General features: G+C 44.1%; 1 protein-coding gene across 1 annotated transcript in view; it reads left to right on the forward strand.

Annotated features, from left to right (window-relative positions):
• The first annotated feature begins 526 nt into the window (after window positions 1-526).
• Window positions 527-17,395, forward strand: part of LOC147747682 (calcium-activated chloride channel regulator family member 3-like) — a 55,901-nt gene continuing 39,032 nt past the window's right edge. Inside the window, exon 1 of the mRNA XM_086936348.1 lies at window positions 527-933. Within this exon, the coding sequence (XP_086792474.1) occupies window positions 772-933 (162 nt within the window). The 5' untranslated portion in view covers window positions 527-771. The remainder of the gene's footprint in view (window positions 934-17,395) is intronic.

The raw sequence follows: 17,395 nt of genomic DNA on the forward strand, positions 1-17,395 counted from the left end.
TCCTATTCCGGCAAGTTTTGGCACTGTTACTGTGCAATGGTTTTAAGTAATCGTGCAAAGACATATTTGCTTACTTACGTTTTGGCACTCAAAAGCACTGTTTCAACCAATGAACCATCATGAGGTTTGTAATTTCCATTCTTTGTTGAGGAATGTTTGTGAAAATATGACAAATGGAGCCAAAGTAATAGGCATATTAAAAAAAACTCCTATTAAAAAGTGGTCCTAACTATAACTACCCATTCCTCTTGCCTTCCATTGTACATGGGTATTAATTCCTCTTTGCTTTATGTATTCCCTGTTTATTCTTCTTCCTTTGCAAAGAACAGAGCTGTGCAGACATTTTATAATATATAAATGTATGATTTACAAGCAGACTGCCGTCCTCTCGCACTCGCGGAATTTCCCAAGCTCGGGAGATCCTCTGCATATTTTACTGTTCATTCATAATTCCTTAGCCAACTGGAATTTCCCTGGCATCGCAATGTCAGAAATAACATACGCCACACGTGGTGAGATCGGCTGCCCAGACGGATTTTTTTTTCGTCTGAGAGTTGCAGTGCTTTGTAACGGGACACCTAGAGGGCAAGGGGGCCCGTGCCTGCCGCAGAGGGAATGTGAGGGAGAGGGAGGATCGCTCGGGTACGTCACAGACCGCAGAAAGATGTTCCCGCGGAACCAAGAGCTGTCTTCACATTCGCTGTGTGTACCTTCGAGTTCACGTGCCTCTGAAGTCCACACCAACTCTGTAGTTCTGTGCAAGAACTGGCCATGCTTTTCATCGGAACTCTCTTTCTCGTTCTCCTGCTGCAGCTACCGCCCCATGCCCTGCAGCAGTCAACGGTGCAGCTGAAAGGCAACGGCTACGAGAATGTGGTTATTGCTATCAACCCAGGCGTACGTGAAAATGAAGATATCATCGCAAAAATTAAGGTAAGGCGAGGATGGTACTTCTTCCAAAGACATATATATCCTCACTGGGTAAATTTTAACCGTTCACATCAAATTTAGAAGGGCTCCGAGCGCCATAATTATTTTCTGTATTAAATGTATGCAGCCACGACCTACCATTTACGTACAAGCCAGTACATAGTATTTCTTTTTGATGACTGGTACATTTTAATGTCAAAATAATTTTCATTCGTGGCGATAAAAGGTGGCAAAACTCAGTGCGTATATTATATCCTAAGCATTTCAGCTGTGATTGTAATCAATTTGACAGACAACATGTGTATTCTAGCGCATTTCCATGATTGAAGGAACTTCTGTTTTGTGATGTGCATGTTAACTAAATGACAAACGTCAGCATAATACCCTTACTTAAGGTTTTGTGGCGGGTGTTATAAAGAGTTGGAGGTAGGGTGGGTAGCAAGTTGCAGCTTCAGACAGCACTAACTTTGCCATCAACAATTCAACATGCCTTTTATGCTGTTTTTTTTAAAGCCCATGTGTATTACACAAAACTAGTACAAGTCACATGATGCAAAGTGACGCTGTGTGCAACCCCAGGAGTGACTGGACATGTCAGACAAAACACTGAGCCTCCCAGCTGTGTTCAGAATGACACACTTATTAGGTATGCAAATGATGGGGGGTGGGGAGCATGATTTTTAGGGATGGCAGATGGCTGCAAGGTTTAGAAATGTTCAGACAAGTCTACTTTTCATTTATCTAATAGTATTACAAGATGCCGTGCCAGTGCAGGGAGCAGTGGTGTATGTTTACAAATTGTCTAGCGATTTGAAAGCAACATGTTTAAGACCACTGAAAAGCGTGCCTTGCACTTTACATCAGGAGTCAGACAACCTAGCTTTTTCTACGGAATGGCACGCCCTGTCGTTATCCCTGCACTATGAACGTAGGAATGTGCCGTCCTTTCTTATCCTGTTTAGGATTGCATTCTAGGATTGGTTAGGGTCAAGACCAGGCTTGCTCTTGCATCGGAATTGGCTTCATTCGCTGATAAACCTGTCTTGAATTGTGTTTTTCATTTTCCAGTTTGAAACTACAATTTTGACTCGAGCAAAAAATTGTGTTTTGATGAACGCGAAGGGCCGGCAGTGTTGCCAATACACCCATCTCTTTGGCACGGGAGAAATGCGCTCACACCTGTACTTTATGAACGTTTGCACATCTCCGTAGAACAGAACAGGGTGATTTACTGCGCTTTCTGCGGAATTCAAGGGAGGCGAGAGATTTTGTTTATTTGTGGAGGTGGGCGGGGCTTTGAAGGAATCTGGGATTTGTGCTAAGCACAGCCTGAGGCCCTTTAACTTACTTCCGCCCCGTTCCCACACAAAAAAGCTTTTGAGGCTGCTGCCGATGTCCATTCCAGGGCAGGGTATAAAACCTCCCCAAGACTTTCCGTTTGCTATGGCCCCAAACTCTGGAGCTGGAAACTGTGCTCTTTTCAGTGGTTTCCATTTTAACTTCCTGTAAACGTTGTGATATCGGCTCTTCACTGGGTGACTGTGTGAAGGAATCTGCTATCATGTGGCACTGTATGAACTTCCACGTCTGGTGCAGGAAGGAGACATCCAGCCCTGCCAAGTACCAGCCATTAGGCGTTAGACTAACGCATTTCAGTTTGTTGGTCCGCATCACTGCACTGAAGTTCAAAGTCACGCATCTAGCACCTGAGCTGTCAAGCCAGAGCACTGTTAGGTGCACTCTCAGAAAGTCAGGTCGCAGCGCACGGTCCGTGCTGCTTGCGGCTGGCTCAGGAGTGGCTGGCTCAAGCAGGCTGTGAGGCTACATAGTAACAGGATTCACAGCCCCGGCAATGCATTCATATTCATTGTGATGTGCTGTCGCGTGATGGAGGGAGCCACTCTTTAAAATGGTCAATCGCTACTGCCGAGGGAGACAACCTCATGCATTGGCGGGCTGGCCAGGCCAACCTTGACTTGAAGTTTGTCAGTGGTGAGTGTGCCTAGTCGCCGCTGCTCACACATTTCTTCTGTTGACTCGGTCAGACTGTGCTGTGTGTAGCACTCAAGTCTGTGGACCTGCAGGTCCTGACACAGACCGCTGCTGCCAGAGCGTGGTGCCTCACAGGCATTCTACTGCAGTGCAGAGTGCTGGGGCGTGGCCGGTCGAAGTCTTCCGACTCGACTCCTGGAGGACTGCTGTCGTGCCCGTGCTGGGCCGGAAGTCGTCTCGGCCATGTGGCTCGCCTCCAGACCGGCACTGCACGATAATAGTATGTGTCCCTACAAGTGCCTCTCCTAAAAGCCCCATTTGGGGGATTGTGTAAATAACATGCAGCCTGGTTTAGGTTACAGCCTCAGAGGTCTGGGGCGCGCGCCCTGATGGTTACACATTTGTTTCATAGCATGTTCAGATTACAAGGGCACTGGTGTGCCCTTCCATTCTTGCTAATTTGCAGAAGTTATAAGATCTTCAAACAGTTTCTCGTTGGTCAAATGGGTGTAACTTCTGATATTTATGTGTTTCCCTCGTCTTCATTGCTTGATTTTGCTCACAAGAAAAGTGTCACTCATGGTCATTCAATGTCACTTATAATTACACTGAAATTATGAAAATGTCACTCATAAACAATCTGAAATCTTGACAGCTATGGGAACCCTCTTCATAGTGGCCTTTGAATCACTCCAGGAGACTGTGGGTAGTGCACAAATGGCCTTGTGTATGCAAGTGAGCAGCAAAGGACATGAGAGACACAATCCGATTAGGGTGACCTTTGTTATGGGGGACCTCTGAGCACAACACCCTAAACTTAAGTCTTATCAATTCACCTGTGTTTTAAGCATCCACTCAGATAGGCGTGTGCACGTTTACAAGAACAGGGCCAATAATCCTGTAGTGGAGTTGGGCTATAAAATCGTGTTGAATAACGCATACCTTTCACCCACTTTTCCGTTGTGCCAGGTACAACCTTCTGTTAAAGCAATAGAAGCACATATTGTTTTTTTTAATGTATTTTTATCATCCACAGCTATTGTGAGATGGTTGTCGAGTTCTTTAAACTCAGTCACTTCTGCACTGATAGTGTACTTGGCAATGATCTAGGCCCGTTCAACAACAAGGAAGGTGACTTCCATGGAGCGAATAAAAATTTCTGCGCCTAGAAACCATTGGGTTGTCTGCGTGGACTTCTATTGATTTCTACTTTTGTGTAATGCCACTCTGTTCTCACTTAACTTTCCTTAATGAGTGCGTCTGTATATTTCTGATATTTTTTACATAGACCAGTTAACTATTATTAGTACTTTTTTAATAGTACAGGGTACTTTGTTAATTAAATGTCTAGATGAGGATAAGCGATAATGAATGCCTAAAATGGTTGCATTAAATGACTGTAACGAGCGCAGCTCGCTGGCAGTGGTGGAATAAGGTGTCAACCTTGAGGCAGCAATAAGTGACACTTGCACACATGCATGACATACTTGTCGACAATGGCCATCTGCCTGTTTATTTATCTCCTTGGATCCAGCCTGGTCCTCAGAGTGCGAGGTGGATACATTGGGGCAGATTAGGATGGCATCCCGTCGAACAAAGGGACCGCCTGCCATAAGGGCGGGGGTCCCATGGCTGCCATTAGGATGCGCCCACAACTGTGGCGGGCACATCCTGCATTCCTAACATTGTGGCGGGCGGTGCATTCAGCACCGCCCGTCACAATTCCAGGAAGGCATGTTAATTAATTCATAAGCACAGGTGCACCACATGTAAGAATTGCGAAAACTACGTCATAAGCTTGTTACAAAGACACAAAGAGTAATGTCCAAATTTTTTTCAAAAATCCTCTTTATTGTTCCATTTGTGAGAAAGAACAGCTGACGCGTTTCGTCCCAGATGGGACTTCTTCAGGGCGAGATGAACTGATACCTCATGGACGATTCGGCAGGTCATGTGAGAGTAGACAAATGTTGTGATAACCGCTGCTTTATACACTGCCCAGATGTATGTTTCTAAAATAGAAGAGAAGAACTTCCTATTCACTTTGTCTATGAAGGAGAAGTAGATCCTGATCAGGATACAATGGAGAGAGGGCTGTGGTTTGGAGCTTATTTGTCCCAAAAATCTTGTGTAATGTCCAGGCGTGCACCATCAATCAGATGTGCCACATGGACCTGGTCTCCAGGCTCAGTTCGGCAATCCAAGGTATAAAAAAGATGATCCTTCCTATGTCCCTGGCCGGCTCTGGTCTCCAAATCTATGACTCGGATCGGCAATCCAAGGTATAAATGTAAACCTTCCAGTGTCCGTGGCCGATTCGCGGGAGGACGATTAGAGAGGCTTGATCTGTCTCCTTCAAATTCCAGTATCACTCCTCCAGTACGAATAGCACCTGGGATGCCTTGCGGCAATGCCACCACGGAAAGGACATGAGAGACACAATCCAATTAGGGTGATCTTTGTTATGGGGGACCTCTGAGTACAACACCCTAAACTGAAGTCTTATCAGTTCACCTGTGTTTTAAGCATCCACTCAGATAGGCGTGTGCACGTTTACAAGAACAGGGCTAATAATCCTGTAGTGGAGTTGGGCTATAAAATCGTGTTGAATAACACATACCTTTTACCCACTTTTCCGTTGTGCCAAGTACAACCTTCTGTTAAAGCAATAGAAGCACATATTGTTTTTTTGAATGTATTTTAATCATCCACAGCTATTGTGAGCCATTTATGTGTTGCTTCTTTTAAAAAAATTTTTTAATAAATGTAACAACATGCAATATGTATGTTTTTTAATGATTTGTTATAATTGTGTTTGATAATGTACCTTTTTGAATAATTTGATAAATATATATATATTTTTCTAAAACATTATTCTCTGATTTGTTTTTTACATTTGATGCTTTGTGTGCTTGAATGCAATTACATTTACAGTCTCTGGTGGTATAATAAGTATAAGTTTGAGCGTATATTTTGTATTCTATATCTTGACAACCAATAGAAGTACATTACTGGTATTGCTAGGTATTGCAAAACGCATTTCAGTTTACTACTCCATTTCCTACCCATCTTGCGGTAAACCTGTGGGACGTTCTCCAGTTTCCTACTCAATTGTTCCCTAAGACATAGTCAATCGAATGGTTCAACCCTCCTTTGGCGCCCACCCGGTGTTGAGTCAAGAAGCAGAGTATTCGCTACAATAAACTTAGATAATGCAGGCCTACTCGTAAAACGTAGGCGGGAAGCAAACTTTCCCCATCCCCTGCTTCAGGTGGATGATGTATATTCATGATGAAAGGCACCAGTACACATCCATGCCTGATATCTTGACAGTTATAAATAGGCTTCAACACAAAATATTCTAATTTGGTCCCAGGGCTTAGGGTATAGTTCACAAAAGACATGGGCAAGACTTCTTAGAGCACTCTAAAGTAACATTTTGAACCACATATGGGCTCAGTTCACAGTATTAAAGTCCATGGAAAGGCAACATGTTCACAATAGATCAATTTCTGGTTCATGCTAATACTTGTACTCACCATAAAGAGGCATTAAAAGCTCATATCCACCAAAATTGCTCATTTATAAAGCACCAACGAGATGGCTCATTTATACATATATGTCAAAGGTGTCACCAAAAATAGCTGGTTCAAGACAGTGCCATGATTACCTACGCGTTTGGGCACACTCTTTCGACATGATTTGTACTTCTAATCCCAAAAAATGTACATCACGTTTTGCAAGGTATGCTGTTGGGCAAATTTTTTGGGTTTATGATTAAAGGAGTGCTGAGAAATATCCCTCCGGTAAGTATATCATTTAAGTCTAATGCTTTAGCAAGAAATTCATTTTTTATTATCAGTGCCACAAAAAGCACATCTGTCATTGTTTAAAAAAAACACGATTTACCATATTCTGTCGAGAAAAAAGGATACTTTGTGCACTTTTTGGCCACAATAATCCATAAGTCATATTTGTTAACAAGGAGCACCAAGAGAAACGGGCATTAAAAATGCAACAGGTCTCGTCTTTGATTAAGTTTAAAGTCATTTGCTTTGCTAATGGTATTGTGCAGAAAAGCAAATGTCTTTAACTTAATAAAAGGCGAGACCTGCTTGTAGGTAGCACAGCATGTGGTCATACCGTGGGCCGGTGGGAGGGCCTTCAAAAGTAGGACTGGCTCATGAATCACGCTCATTTAAAGGTGGAGCCCAGGAAAAGGCACAGAACCCGGATTTGTGCCTGGACTTTGTAATGCAGGTATGCGTGGGAAGAGCAGGCAGTGCCTTGTATTTGGTGCAAATGCAAAAACCACAGTTGATGGACAGAATGCAGAACAATGTCATACATTCACCCCAGTACAGAGATCTGGGCCTAGATCCATCGTTTTTTAGCACTCCACACCACCCCAGTTCAGACATGGCCATATGCAAATCAGTCTGACCCTGTGCCTCATGGGAACAGTCCAGCCCGAACTGCCAAGCCATGCCTTCCCTGGACCGGAAACAAGCTTCCGAGGACCGGTTTCTGGCATTCCAGCCGTCTTCAGCCCGGCTTGCTTGAGTGGTGTGGAGTGCATGGGACTCACGTCTGAGCATACCCATCATGTATGTGGTGCAGGCAGTTTTAAACTGAGCTCTCACCTCTGCAGGCAGCCGCTTGAGGGGTGGCAGGAAGGAGTGACGTGGTCAAACTTCATGACACTGGTATCAAAGTGGGATGCAACCTTTAGAACTGCTCTGAGCAGGCCTAACTGAACTTTGGGGGTGCCTGTAAGAGTCAGGTCTCATAGCAAAGTCTAGGAAGAACCAGCGCCTGTACAACTGATTTTGTGTCTTTTCTGGGATGAGCTGCCAGATTAATTCCAGCAGCTTTAGTTGGACAAGCGCTCTGGGCCAAGGCTCTGATAGGACTTTAGAGGTTGGACTGGCTGTCGAGGGTGAAGGCAAGGGACTTCGGTTTCTGAACCATGGAGAGTTGGCTCTTTATGGCAGGGAGGTGATTCCATCCCATATCGTGCAGATAGATTGGCTTTCCTCGAAGCTATAAGAAGGACTTCCGTTTTTGAAGGGTTTATGGTAAGATGGTGACTTGACATCCATTACTGAATACTTAGGGTGCCTGATGGAAGGGTGATGCTGTCTTGGGATGTGAGCCTCAAATAGAGTTGGGCATCCTTAGGATACAGGTGGGCGAGGGCCCCAGAGTTCCTGAGGGTCACACAGACAGGCACAAGAGAGAAACTGAATAGGGTAGAGGGACTCCCTTGTTGCAGGCTAACTGGCTTCTGACCCCAGGACCGACCCGAGAGATCATCTGTTTTGTTGGGTGGTCCCTGTCTATGTGCCTAGAAGCCACAGAGTAGCTGTAACACATCACTTCTGATATTGTGCCGGTCTTTAATCCGCAGCTGAGGTGTGCAGGCTTCACATTTAAGAATTTTCTGAGACAGCGCCCTCCGCAGACCGATCCCACAGTATACCATGGTGCCAGGAGGCTGCCCACAAAAGCTTACACCCTCGCTAGGGTGGCAGAGGCAGGCACAGGTGCCAGCTCCCACAGGGCAGGCTCCAATTCAATACCCTGTGCCCCTCTATGCGCGTCACAGCAGCGGACACCACCACCTGCTCGTAACACGTAGCACCCTCGGCTCCAGAGCTTGGAGCTTTAATGAGCTGTTAAATAGCACCTCAAACCCCTCCACCGCTGCGCTAGAGGCGAGAATGACTCAGAATTATAAATAATCAAATGTGAGAAATACCCTATAATAAGCAAATGCGTGCTGTCAGGATCATTCCGCTACCGAGAACATCATCCAGAACAAGGTGGGTGAGTGAGCCTTTCCTTCTATTGCCGAGGCCCATGTGTGTGTGACGGTTCTAACGCTTTGCCCTGTTTAGGCGAGGGGCTTTACACCATGCCGAGATCCGTACAGTCACCACGTCATGGTGGTTTCAAAACATAAACAAGAGGACAGAGGAACGTGTGTCGGGACTAGCGGCAGTGAAAGTGATTGCTTTAAACATAAACAAGAGGACATAGGAACGTGCGTCGGGACAAGCGGCAGTGAAAGCGATCGCTTTTTCGTTGCTATGACAACTAAAGCATTGCAAGATGGCGTCGGGCTGTCCACAGTCCAACAGGCACGCGCATACTGTCTGCTTTGGGCAAATGGCGAGAGCAGCCATGTTTGTCCACGCAGGCTCGTTGCATGCAAGCCCTCCGCAGAATTGATTACAAAAGGTACTAGCAATAGCGAGTGCAACGCATGCGCTGCATTCACTAGGCGAGACCTAAAAACAACCAAGTGCTAGTTATAAGTGAGAAATTTGAGAGGATTCACAGCACAAAAAAATATATAAAACAAGACAGAAGTGTTTTGGTTATATAGTTCAACATTTTTGTCAGGTGAGAAAACATGACTCGATTATGATTACCACACATGTATCAGGGTCATAAGTAAAAGATTTAGAATCATCATTTGTAGGAAGCTGGGTCTGTATATGCTATACCGAAGTAAGGTACAGTGTTCACAGAGTCCAGTGGATCACTAAAGGTAGGCAGAGGTAAAAGTAGATAACACCTTATTTTCTATTTGTGTTAGTGTGGGTGAGCATTAAGGCTTTATCAGAGGGTAGTGCTAAGCATTCATTGTACACACCCAGGCAAGAAATGATGTCACACACTAAAAGACTGAATTCTGACCAATTTGTTTGTATATAAATATTATTTATTGTTATTTTATTACTACAACCAAATCATAGGCAGAATCATACTCTCAAAGGCGAGGTATCACAATTGCATTTAACATCAACTTGGCTTTTCTTACAGGTTTGTAAACTTTGGTATTAAACAGTCAAAATTACTTTATAGTTACTTTTCTTACTCTGCCAGGTATCCCTAGATACCACACTGGTACATTTCCTAACAGAGTGGAAAGAAGTTAATGTGTTTGTTAATACAATTACAGATTTGCAGAATTACTCATGAGACACTCTTAGTCCTGAAAGAACAAAAATGGGTTTACGGTCTGTGAGTAGGACCGTAAACCCATTTTCTCAGATGGACACTCGGTTCGTACCACCAGTGGCAGGTGGCCGGGTGCAGTGTGCAGGAACCACACGTTAGCGAATGGGCTAAGCAAGGTCGTTGGTTTGGGGACTGCGGATGACCACGTCACCTGTTTGATGGAACAAAAAGCTCCTGGTGTTGAGGTTAACACTCAAGGGCCCAATGGGCAGCACAAGATCTACATCGCCAGTGGCCAGAGGCGGACGGGTGTAGGATGCTCTTGTCAGGAATCCCAGGGTTTCTCAGTAGAGACTTACGGTCTTGGTCCAAGCAGCAGATTCGGTCGGGGTTTTCTGGGAGGCGGTCAGTAACCAGGTCAGCAAATGGGGTCTTTGGGAGTTGCAACCTTGTGACCACAAGTACTCGGAAGACGGCGCTGGTCGGGCCATTGTGGTTGGGCTCTTTGGACCGCTTCGGTCAGAGAGACGGTCGGCGTGCTTCCTTCGGTCGCGGTTGGAAGGGACCTCTCAGATAATGGCTGAGCTTGTGGCGGTTCAAGGGTCACTGTAACCCCAGCTAGGATCTCAGGGGGGACCTCCTTAGGGTGTTGGGCCACTTGGATTTGGGCTCAGGGTGCAGAGTGCTGAGTGGTGGAGGGCCAGAATCAGAGTTGGTTGGTCTTGAGCAAGTCCAATGCTCAAGGGAGACAAAGTCTTTGGATTGCGAAGGCAGGGCAGGTCCTCTGCGTTCTGGAGGGCTGCTGGCTGCAGGATTTCGCTGTAGTCAGTCGAGGTCGGGACAAGCCAGTTGGTGTCCTCCTCTTCTTCTTCAGCATGGCTCTTCAGTCCGTCTTCTTCTTGTTGTCTCGTCTGAGGAGGCAAGGGTCAGGTTGGCCCCTAATTACTAAATTTAGGGGTGTTACAGGTGTAGGTACCAGTCGGGACCAATGGGTACCTCCCTTGGTATGGGTAAGCCCACTATTATGCCACCCTCCAGTGGAAGGGGGGCATAAGCCTCACTCTGGTTGGCTGTGTCCCCCCCATCTTCAAGATGGCGGGGACTGAGAGTTGTGCTTCTACTCGCATTCCCCACCTGTGGGTTGGTGTTGGCAAAGGTGAGTACACCTCCCCTCCTAACTTAGTTTTTTGGCCGATTCTCCCGCCCAAAGTGGGAGTCAGAACCAGTGGGGGCAGTTGCTGGGGAGCAGCAAATGGCTGGGGTAGCTCAAAAAGCAGACAAGCCTTTGAAGCTTCCCCTTCGTGGACCCAGCCCATTCTGGGGAGGAGGCTTGGCACCTCGTCCCAGGTTGTGCTTTGTTTCAGGCCCTCAAGAGTAGCAGGCTCTCGACCCAGGGGTCCAGAAACATGTCTGGTGGTGGTATCTGGCAAGCAGCCACTCATCCAGGACACTAGAGTTAGGTTGTATTTCAGGGGGCATCTCTAAGTGCCCTCTGAGTGCATCTTTCATTAAATCCCACACTGACACCTGTGTGGGTTTAATGTGCTGAGAAGTTTGATACCAAACTTTCCAGTTTTGAGTAAAGCCAATATGTTGCTGTGGAGTTCGTAATGACAAACTCTCAGACTATATAATCTTTATTGCACTTCTACACTTACAATGTCTAAGAGTTGACTTAGACACTGTAGTGGTACAGGGCTCATGCACCTGTACCCTCACCACTGATATAGTACACCCAACTAGAGGGGTGGCTTACCCATGCCAGACCAGTGGATTGTAGACATGGCACACATCATTGCACACAGCGATGTGTGCCATGTCTACTCTTCACTTTGTTCTGCACCACAACACGCATCACAGGGCCATTTTTGGTCTAAACAGACGTGCCAGTGCCTCGGGCCTGTTATCGACCCTGCACTGGCTACCCATCCGCAAACGGATCGCCTTCAAGGCTTTGACTCTGGCATACAAGGCTCTCCATGCGGTGGGAGCAAGGTATCTTCAAAAGAGACTGGCTTTTTATCATCCTGCTCGTTCTCTGAGATCTGAATCCTTGCTCTTGGCGGCTGTTCCTCGTGTTAAGAGAGCGCGCCTGGGTGGCCGCTCCTTCAGCCTGCTGGCCCCACAGATGTGGAATTCGCTCCCGCTCCCTCTTAGGGGGGCTTCAAGTCTGCTTGAGTTTAGGAGAGGTCTTAAGACCTGGTTGTTCTCTCAATAGTCCTGTTAGCAGTCCCCTCTTCTGTCTTATGTGCTTTCTGTTGTTTTTAATGTGTTATGTTATTGTGAATTAGTTCTCCTTACCCAAAGCGCCGGGACACTCTTTTTGAGTAACCGTTGCGCTATACAAAAGTATAAATAACATAACATAACATAACATAACATAACATCCTGTAATAGCAGTGTGTGTGTAAAGGTACAGGGCCTCTAAGGGTGACCCAATAAGTGCTGCAGCCCTTAGAGGCCTTTCCTGGTCACAGTGCCCTTGAATCTAGGGTACCTCTTACAAGGGGCTTACATGTGACCAGAGAGTTGCCAATTGGGTTTTGCAACAGTACAATTTGGGGAAAGAACATAGGCCCTGGCTACCTGGTTGGCTGGAACCCAGGGCACTCGCAGTCAAAGTACATCCACATTAGGCAAAAAGTGTGGGGGGGGGGGGACTATGCAAAAAGGGGCACTTTCCTACACAATTGTTTCAACCCTGTTATATAAATAACTTCCAAAAATGATCTTCCTCAGGACGAGTAATGGTGACACCATATATGCAACTCTCATTAAGTTCAAGAAATTTGTTCAAACGTGGTGCAGAGTGGAGCATGGCTTGTAATATAATTGAAGATGGGTGATTGGTTCCCCCAGCATGAATGTGAACAAAAGTTCAGGAAAAAAAAGTCCAGGAAAAGCTTGAAAACACTTCCTTTCCATTAAGCTAGATAGCAATCTCTAACAAAACCTACCGTTCTACAGCGCTACGAGGCCTCCAGGTAGTTAAGCGCTTTACAAAACACAATTTCATTTCATTTCATTTCATTTAATTTCATTTCATGGTAACTATGGCACCGCAAGCATTTTATGAACGTCGGCTTGACAATCCTCCTCCAAAGTTCACATACTTCATGAACTTGTTTGGCAATTACAGAACATATTAGAGAAAGATCATTGAAAAAAGGCACAATCTTCTACTCAGAAACTTAAGAGGACAGCTTTAATCCACAATTTAGGTAAAGAATTTAGATCTGTACTCAGACCTAAAGTGTGGCTGTGTATAGTTTGATCAGCATGATCAGATTCTGGTCACCATTGCCTCTTTCCAAAAGGATTGAATCAATTAATACCTCCAAATTCACAATCTAATAATGTAAGAAATTGTCAATTCTCGGATGCTGACACATTGAATCCTTTGCTGTTCTTAACTATTTCTCGGAGTATAATCTATCCAAGGATGTGCATATCATTAGTACACTACTTTATTTGATTCAGAACTCCCACCAATATCACTTTGCCAACAAACCTGGAAAGCTCCAGACAAAGAAGCAGGTACTTAGCTGAAGGGATACTATGCCCACCACTGGGTAATTGGAATGGTCTATACAATGATTGTGCTAAGGCGGTGCAGCTAGGAAAAGGGGTGACCTGTACAACCCCTAAACAATGTAATGTGCAAACACTTACATATAATTTGGATAAGACAAAAACCTGCGCAACCACAAATTAATAAAGAACTGTAATAAATTCTTTGGTCTTGATTAACAGCAACAACAAAGGACAGTTGGTAAATGCGCAATAAATAATATTGCTGCATTTACCAACTGTCCTTTGTTGTTGCTGTTAATCAACACCAAAGAATTTATTACAGTTCTTTATTAATTTGTGGTTGCGCAGGTTTTTGTCTTATCCAAACCTGGAAAGCTCCATATCATGGCTATTGATTTCCCTCAATGAGGACATAGTACAATCTGAACAGCAGTCTGTGCACCTTGATAATCTCACCATCCTGACAGATGTGATATGTAAAGGTACAGGGTCAAAAGCTGTCATAATTGCCCAGGGATGAATTTTCCATCACTTACCAATTTGTTAGTGATTTCCTTGTGCTTTCCCCTTTTTTCACCTTAGGTCTTTAATGGATTTGATCAAATTTAAGCCTGAATCCATTATGTCAGTGGCTGCCCCATCAGTTCCCACCACAACCTGGGGGAATCAAAGGGCCCTGTAGCAAGCATCCTTAGGTGAACCTATAATCCCTTGTTGTATTTCCCTCCTCTAGAGTTCTCATTGGAATTCAAAGTGAAACATTTATTTCTCTGACTTTCAGCCGCGGCCGGTAGTGGGAGTACCTGCTGGGCGGTGATGTGGGGAGGGGGAGGGGCATGGTGGGGGGTAGTAATGTATGGATTACGGAGTTTAACAGGTAAGTAAACATATAAATAAAGAAAACACATTTTGTTGCGCGCACTGCATCGTATTTGGTGATGCAGTGCACGCAACGAAATTCGTTTTATTTAATTTTATGTTTACTTACCTGTTAAACTCCGTAATCCATACATTACTACCCCCCACCCTGCCCCTCACCCTCCCCACGTAACCGCCCGGCAGGTACTCCCACTACCAGCTGCTGCTGCTGACTTTTAATTATCAGCTACTATAGATTATGTAAATCCATATTTGTAAAGCGCGAACTACTCACCCTTGCGGGTCTCAAGACACTGAGGGCCGTCGTGGAAATTAAGTGAGCAATTGCCCAGAGTCACATGGTGCTGAGCAGAGCTTCCGCCGGAGCCGAGGATCGATCTGTGAACCCTGTGCTCTGAAGTCAGCTGCCCTGGCCGCCACTCCCATATTAGCCACAAACTTAGGCAAATCAACCACTTGTGCTAGAAGAAATGAGATATTGCTCATGCCATTGTTACAATGTTTAAGTTACACACCCTTGGTCATTCAGTGGAAATCAGTAAAAGTATTTGGAAACAGTTTTATTTTAAGCTGCTAATTACCAGTCTCTACTTTCGGGTGTTATTTTTTTGTTCATTGCAATCACCTTTCTCCACATATCTGTAGGAACATCACTTCTTCTAAAGTAATGAACTGTCAGGTGCATTTTTCATTCCTTTCTTCATGTAACAAAATCACATTTTGCCAAAATTCAATATGTGTTTCCTAAAACTTAGCTTACAATCTTTCCAAGACTGATAGGGCCATGACCTTCTTCTATAGATAGTCAACAATGCCCTTTACCAAAGCAAATTTCAGGACCTTTTCCCATTTTCATTGGTGATTAATGTATCCACATCACAGTTATTTAATATATCCTTTACCAGTTTAATAGATTTGATGAATGAAAGTGTATCCAGAGCAAAATATGTCATGGTACTGAGCAGTAAAGGGACGAGTATATTCACTGGAGGCACACATGCACTTCACTGATCCATTTGAATCTGGTGACCCGCAAAAGGTTTTTGGATCTCACATTGACTGACAACGCAGATTTAGCATATTTATCTATATTAATTATGAAAATGCATACTTATAAGCATGCATTAACAACCAAGCCATCTTCTTGTGCATGGAGGCTGTTCATCTACATATTTTTAATTGGCCCCCAAAGTTCATTAGATTATGATTCATCCATGACTTTTCATCAGCAGTACCCCAGGCTTTTAGTGGTTACTTAAAGCTACATCATTTCTGATGCCAGAAGAACAATCATCTGCTGTATCACTATGGACCTTGCCCAGCCTTGTGCAGTCAGAGACTGCACTCCACCTCGAGTGGTCCTCAGACCCTACCTGCAAAGTCATTGGTCAGACAGATGGCGAAGAAGATCAAGGGAACACAGCACCATTGAATATGCTTGAACACGTGTAGAGGAATACGGGCCATCACAGCTTCTCCCCGCCAGGGCAGTGAATCATCAGGTTGCCCCAAAATGGATTGAATAATGTTTCCCACATTCAATCCCAAAAACTAACCCCCACTCCCACTGGTCTGGTGTAAGCTGTATACCACTCTTAAGTGACATAAATGCTGTGTTCTTTTATTGAGTTGTACTTCTCCATAACATGGGGCATGCTTATGGGAAATGGAGAATATTTTATTTGGGATTGCCCCTATATCAACGACGGAATTCAACTTTAAAGGTGCATTCATTAGGTCTGAAAAATACTACTTACGTATTAGTATTGTTTGCTGCTTCACATATTCTGACAGCTATACTAAGGGTTAAAATGCTTGTCATTCCATACTTTACAATAACGCCCATTGGGCTATCTCTTTGGATTGTGGGGAAGGCTCAGTACAATTGTTGGCATTTTCTTTCCTTATTGAGATGTTTTCAATCAGTGAAAGAATGTGCAGTGCTTTGCTCTTTGATGTCTGTGGTTAGAAAGTGACCCCTATAGAGAGAGCACTTCACCCTTCCGGAGTCAGCTGAGTAATGCTTCAGACTAATAGAGTCGGTCTGCACCATAAAGTTCTTTATTTTCCCGGAAGTCGAAGCTTTGTGATGCCTCGGGCAAAATAGTTGATTACCACACAGGCTCATAAGCCGTTTATCAAGCCACGCTGCTTTCTATAAGGCACGTGACTGCTGATAATGTAGACTGGATTTCATGGCTACTTTGCTTTCATTTGTTTATATAGGAAGTTATTGAAATATAGCTAACTTTTAAACAATATGCTTTTTAGTTCCAGAATCGTTGCAAGCAGTCTCTAAATAAGTCTACACAGGGTCAAGTATAAATATACATTTGCAATGCATATATGCCTTTAAGTGTTCAGTAAAATATATGTCATATTATCCCATTGCTACTTTAAACGTGATTATTTACAAGGCTCATCTTTTGGAGCACAGGGGAATTCAATTATGTACTTTTTCAGATTTCGAAATAGGCTTCAGATTATAACGTAAAAAAAAAATCTGGTCATATTTCTATATTTAATTCCAACGCAAAAAATGTAATTGAAATTGATTATCTTGTCAAAACAAATATTTCTCGACCTGATTCAGGACCACATAAAGCATATATGCCCTTATGTATCAATGCATTTCCACATACACATTGTATAGGGATAACCCTCTGATACATAGCCGAGTAAAATATTGAGCATGAATTGCTGTGTAATCTATTTAATTTGTATTTATTTATTAAGATCTTTCTAAAGATCGAACCTAGTTCAGAGCTGTGGATCACATACATAGACAATGTTGAGACTCATATATAGTGTAATAGTGTTTTATACATACCACCACTGATGAAAGACGTAATAGGAGGAAATATAGGACAGTTACAGTAAAAGAGAATAGTGATCTTTAGTCAGACGCGAGTTAGATCTTTTTGTAAAGCTAAAATCTCCGGTGTACAGTTTATGTAGTCACAGGCGATGTTCTAAAGTCTTAGTGCAAAGCAGGAGAAGGCTTGTTGAGATGTTTTACTTTATTGGAATTTGGGGTTTTGAGGATCAGTCTCTCCCTGTTCCTTCTCTTTTACTCTCCCTCCTTGATTTA

This window comes from Lissotriton vulgaris, chromosome 1_1 (genome assembly GCF_964263255.1).
Source record: "Lissotriton vulgaris chromosome 1_1, aLisVul1.2, whole genome shotgun sequence".
Lineage (NCBI taxonomy): Eukaryota > Metazoa > Chordata > Amphibia > Caudata > Salamandridae > Lissotriton > Lissotriton vulgaris.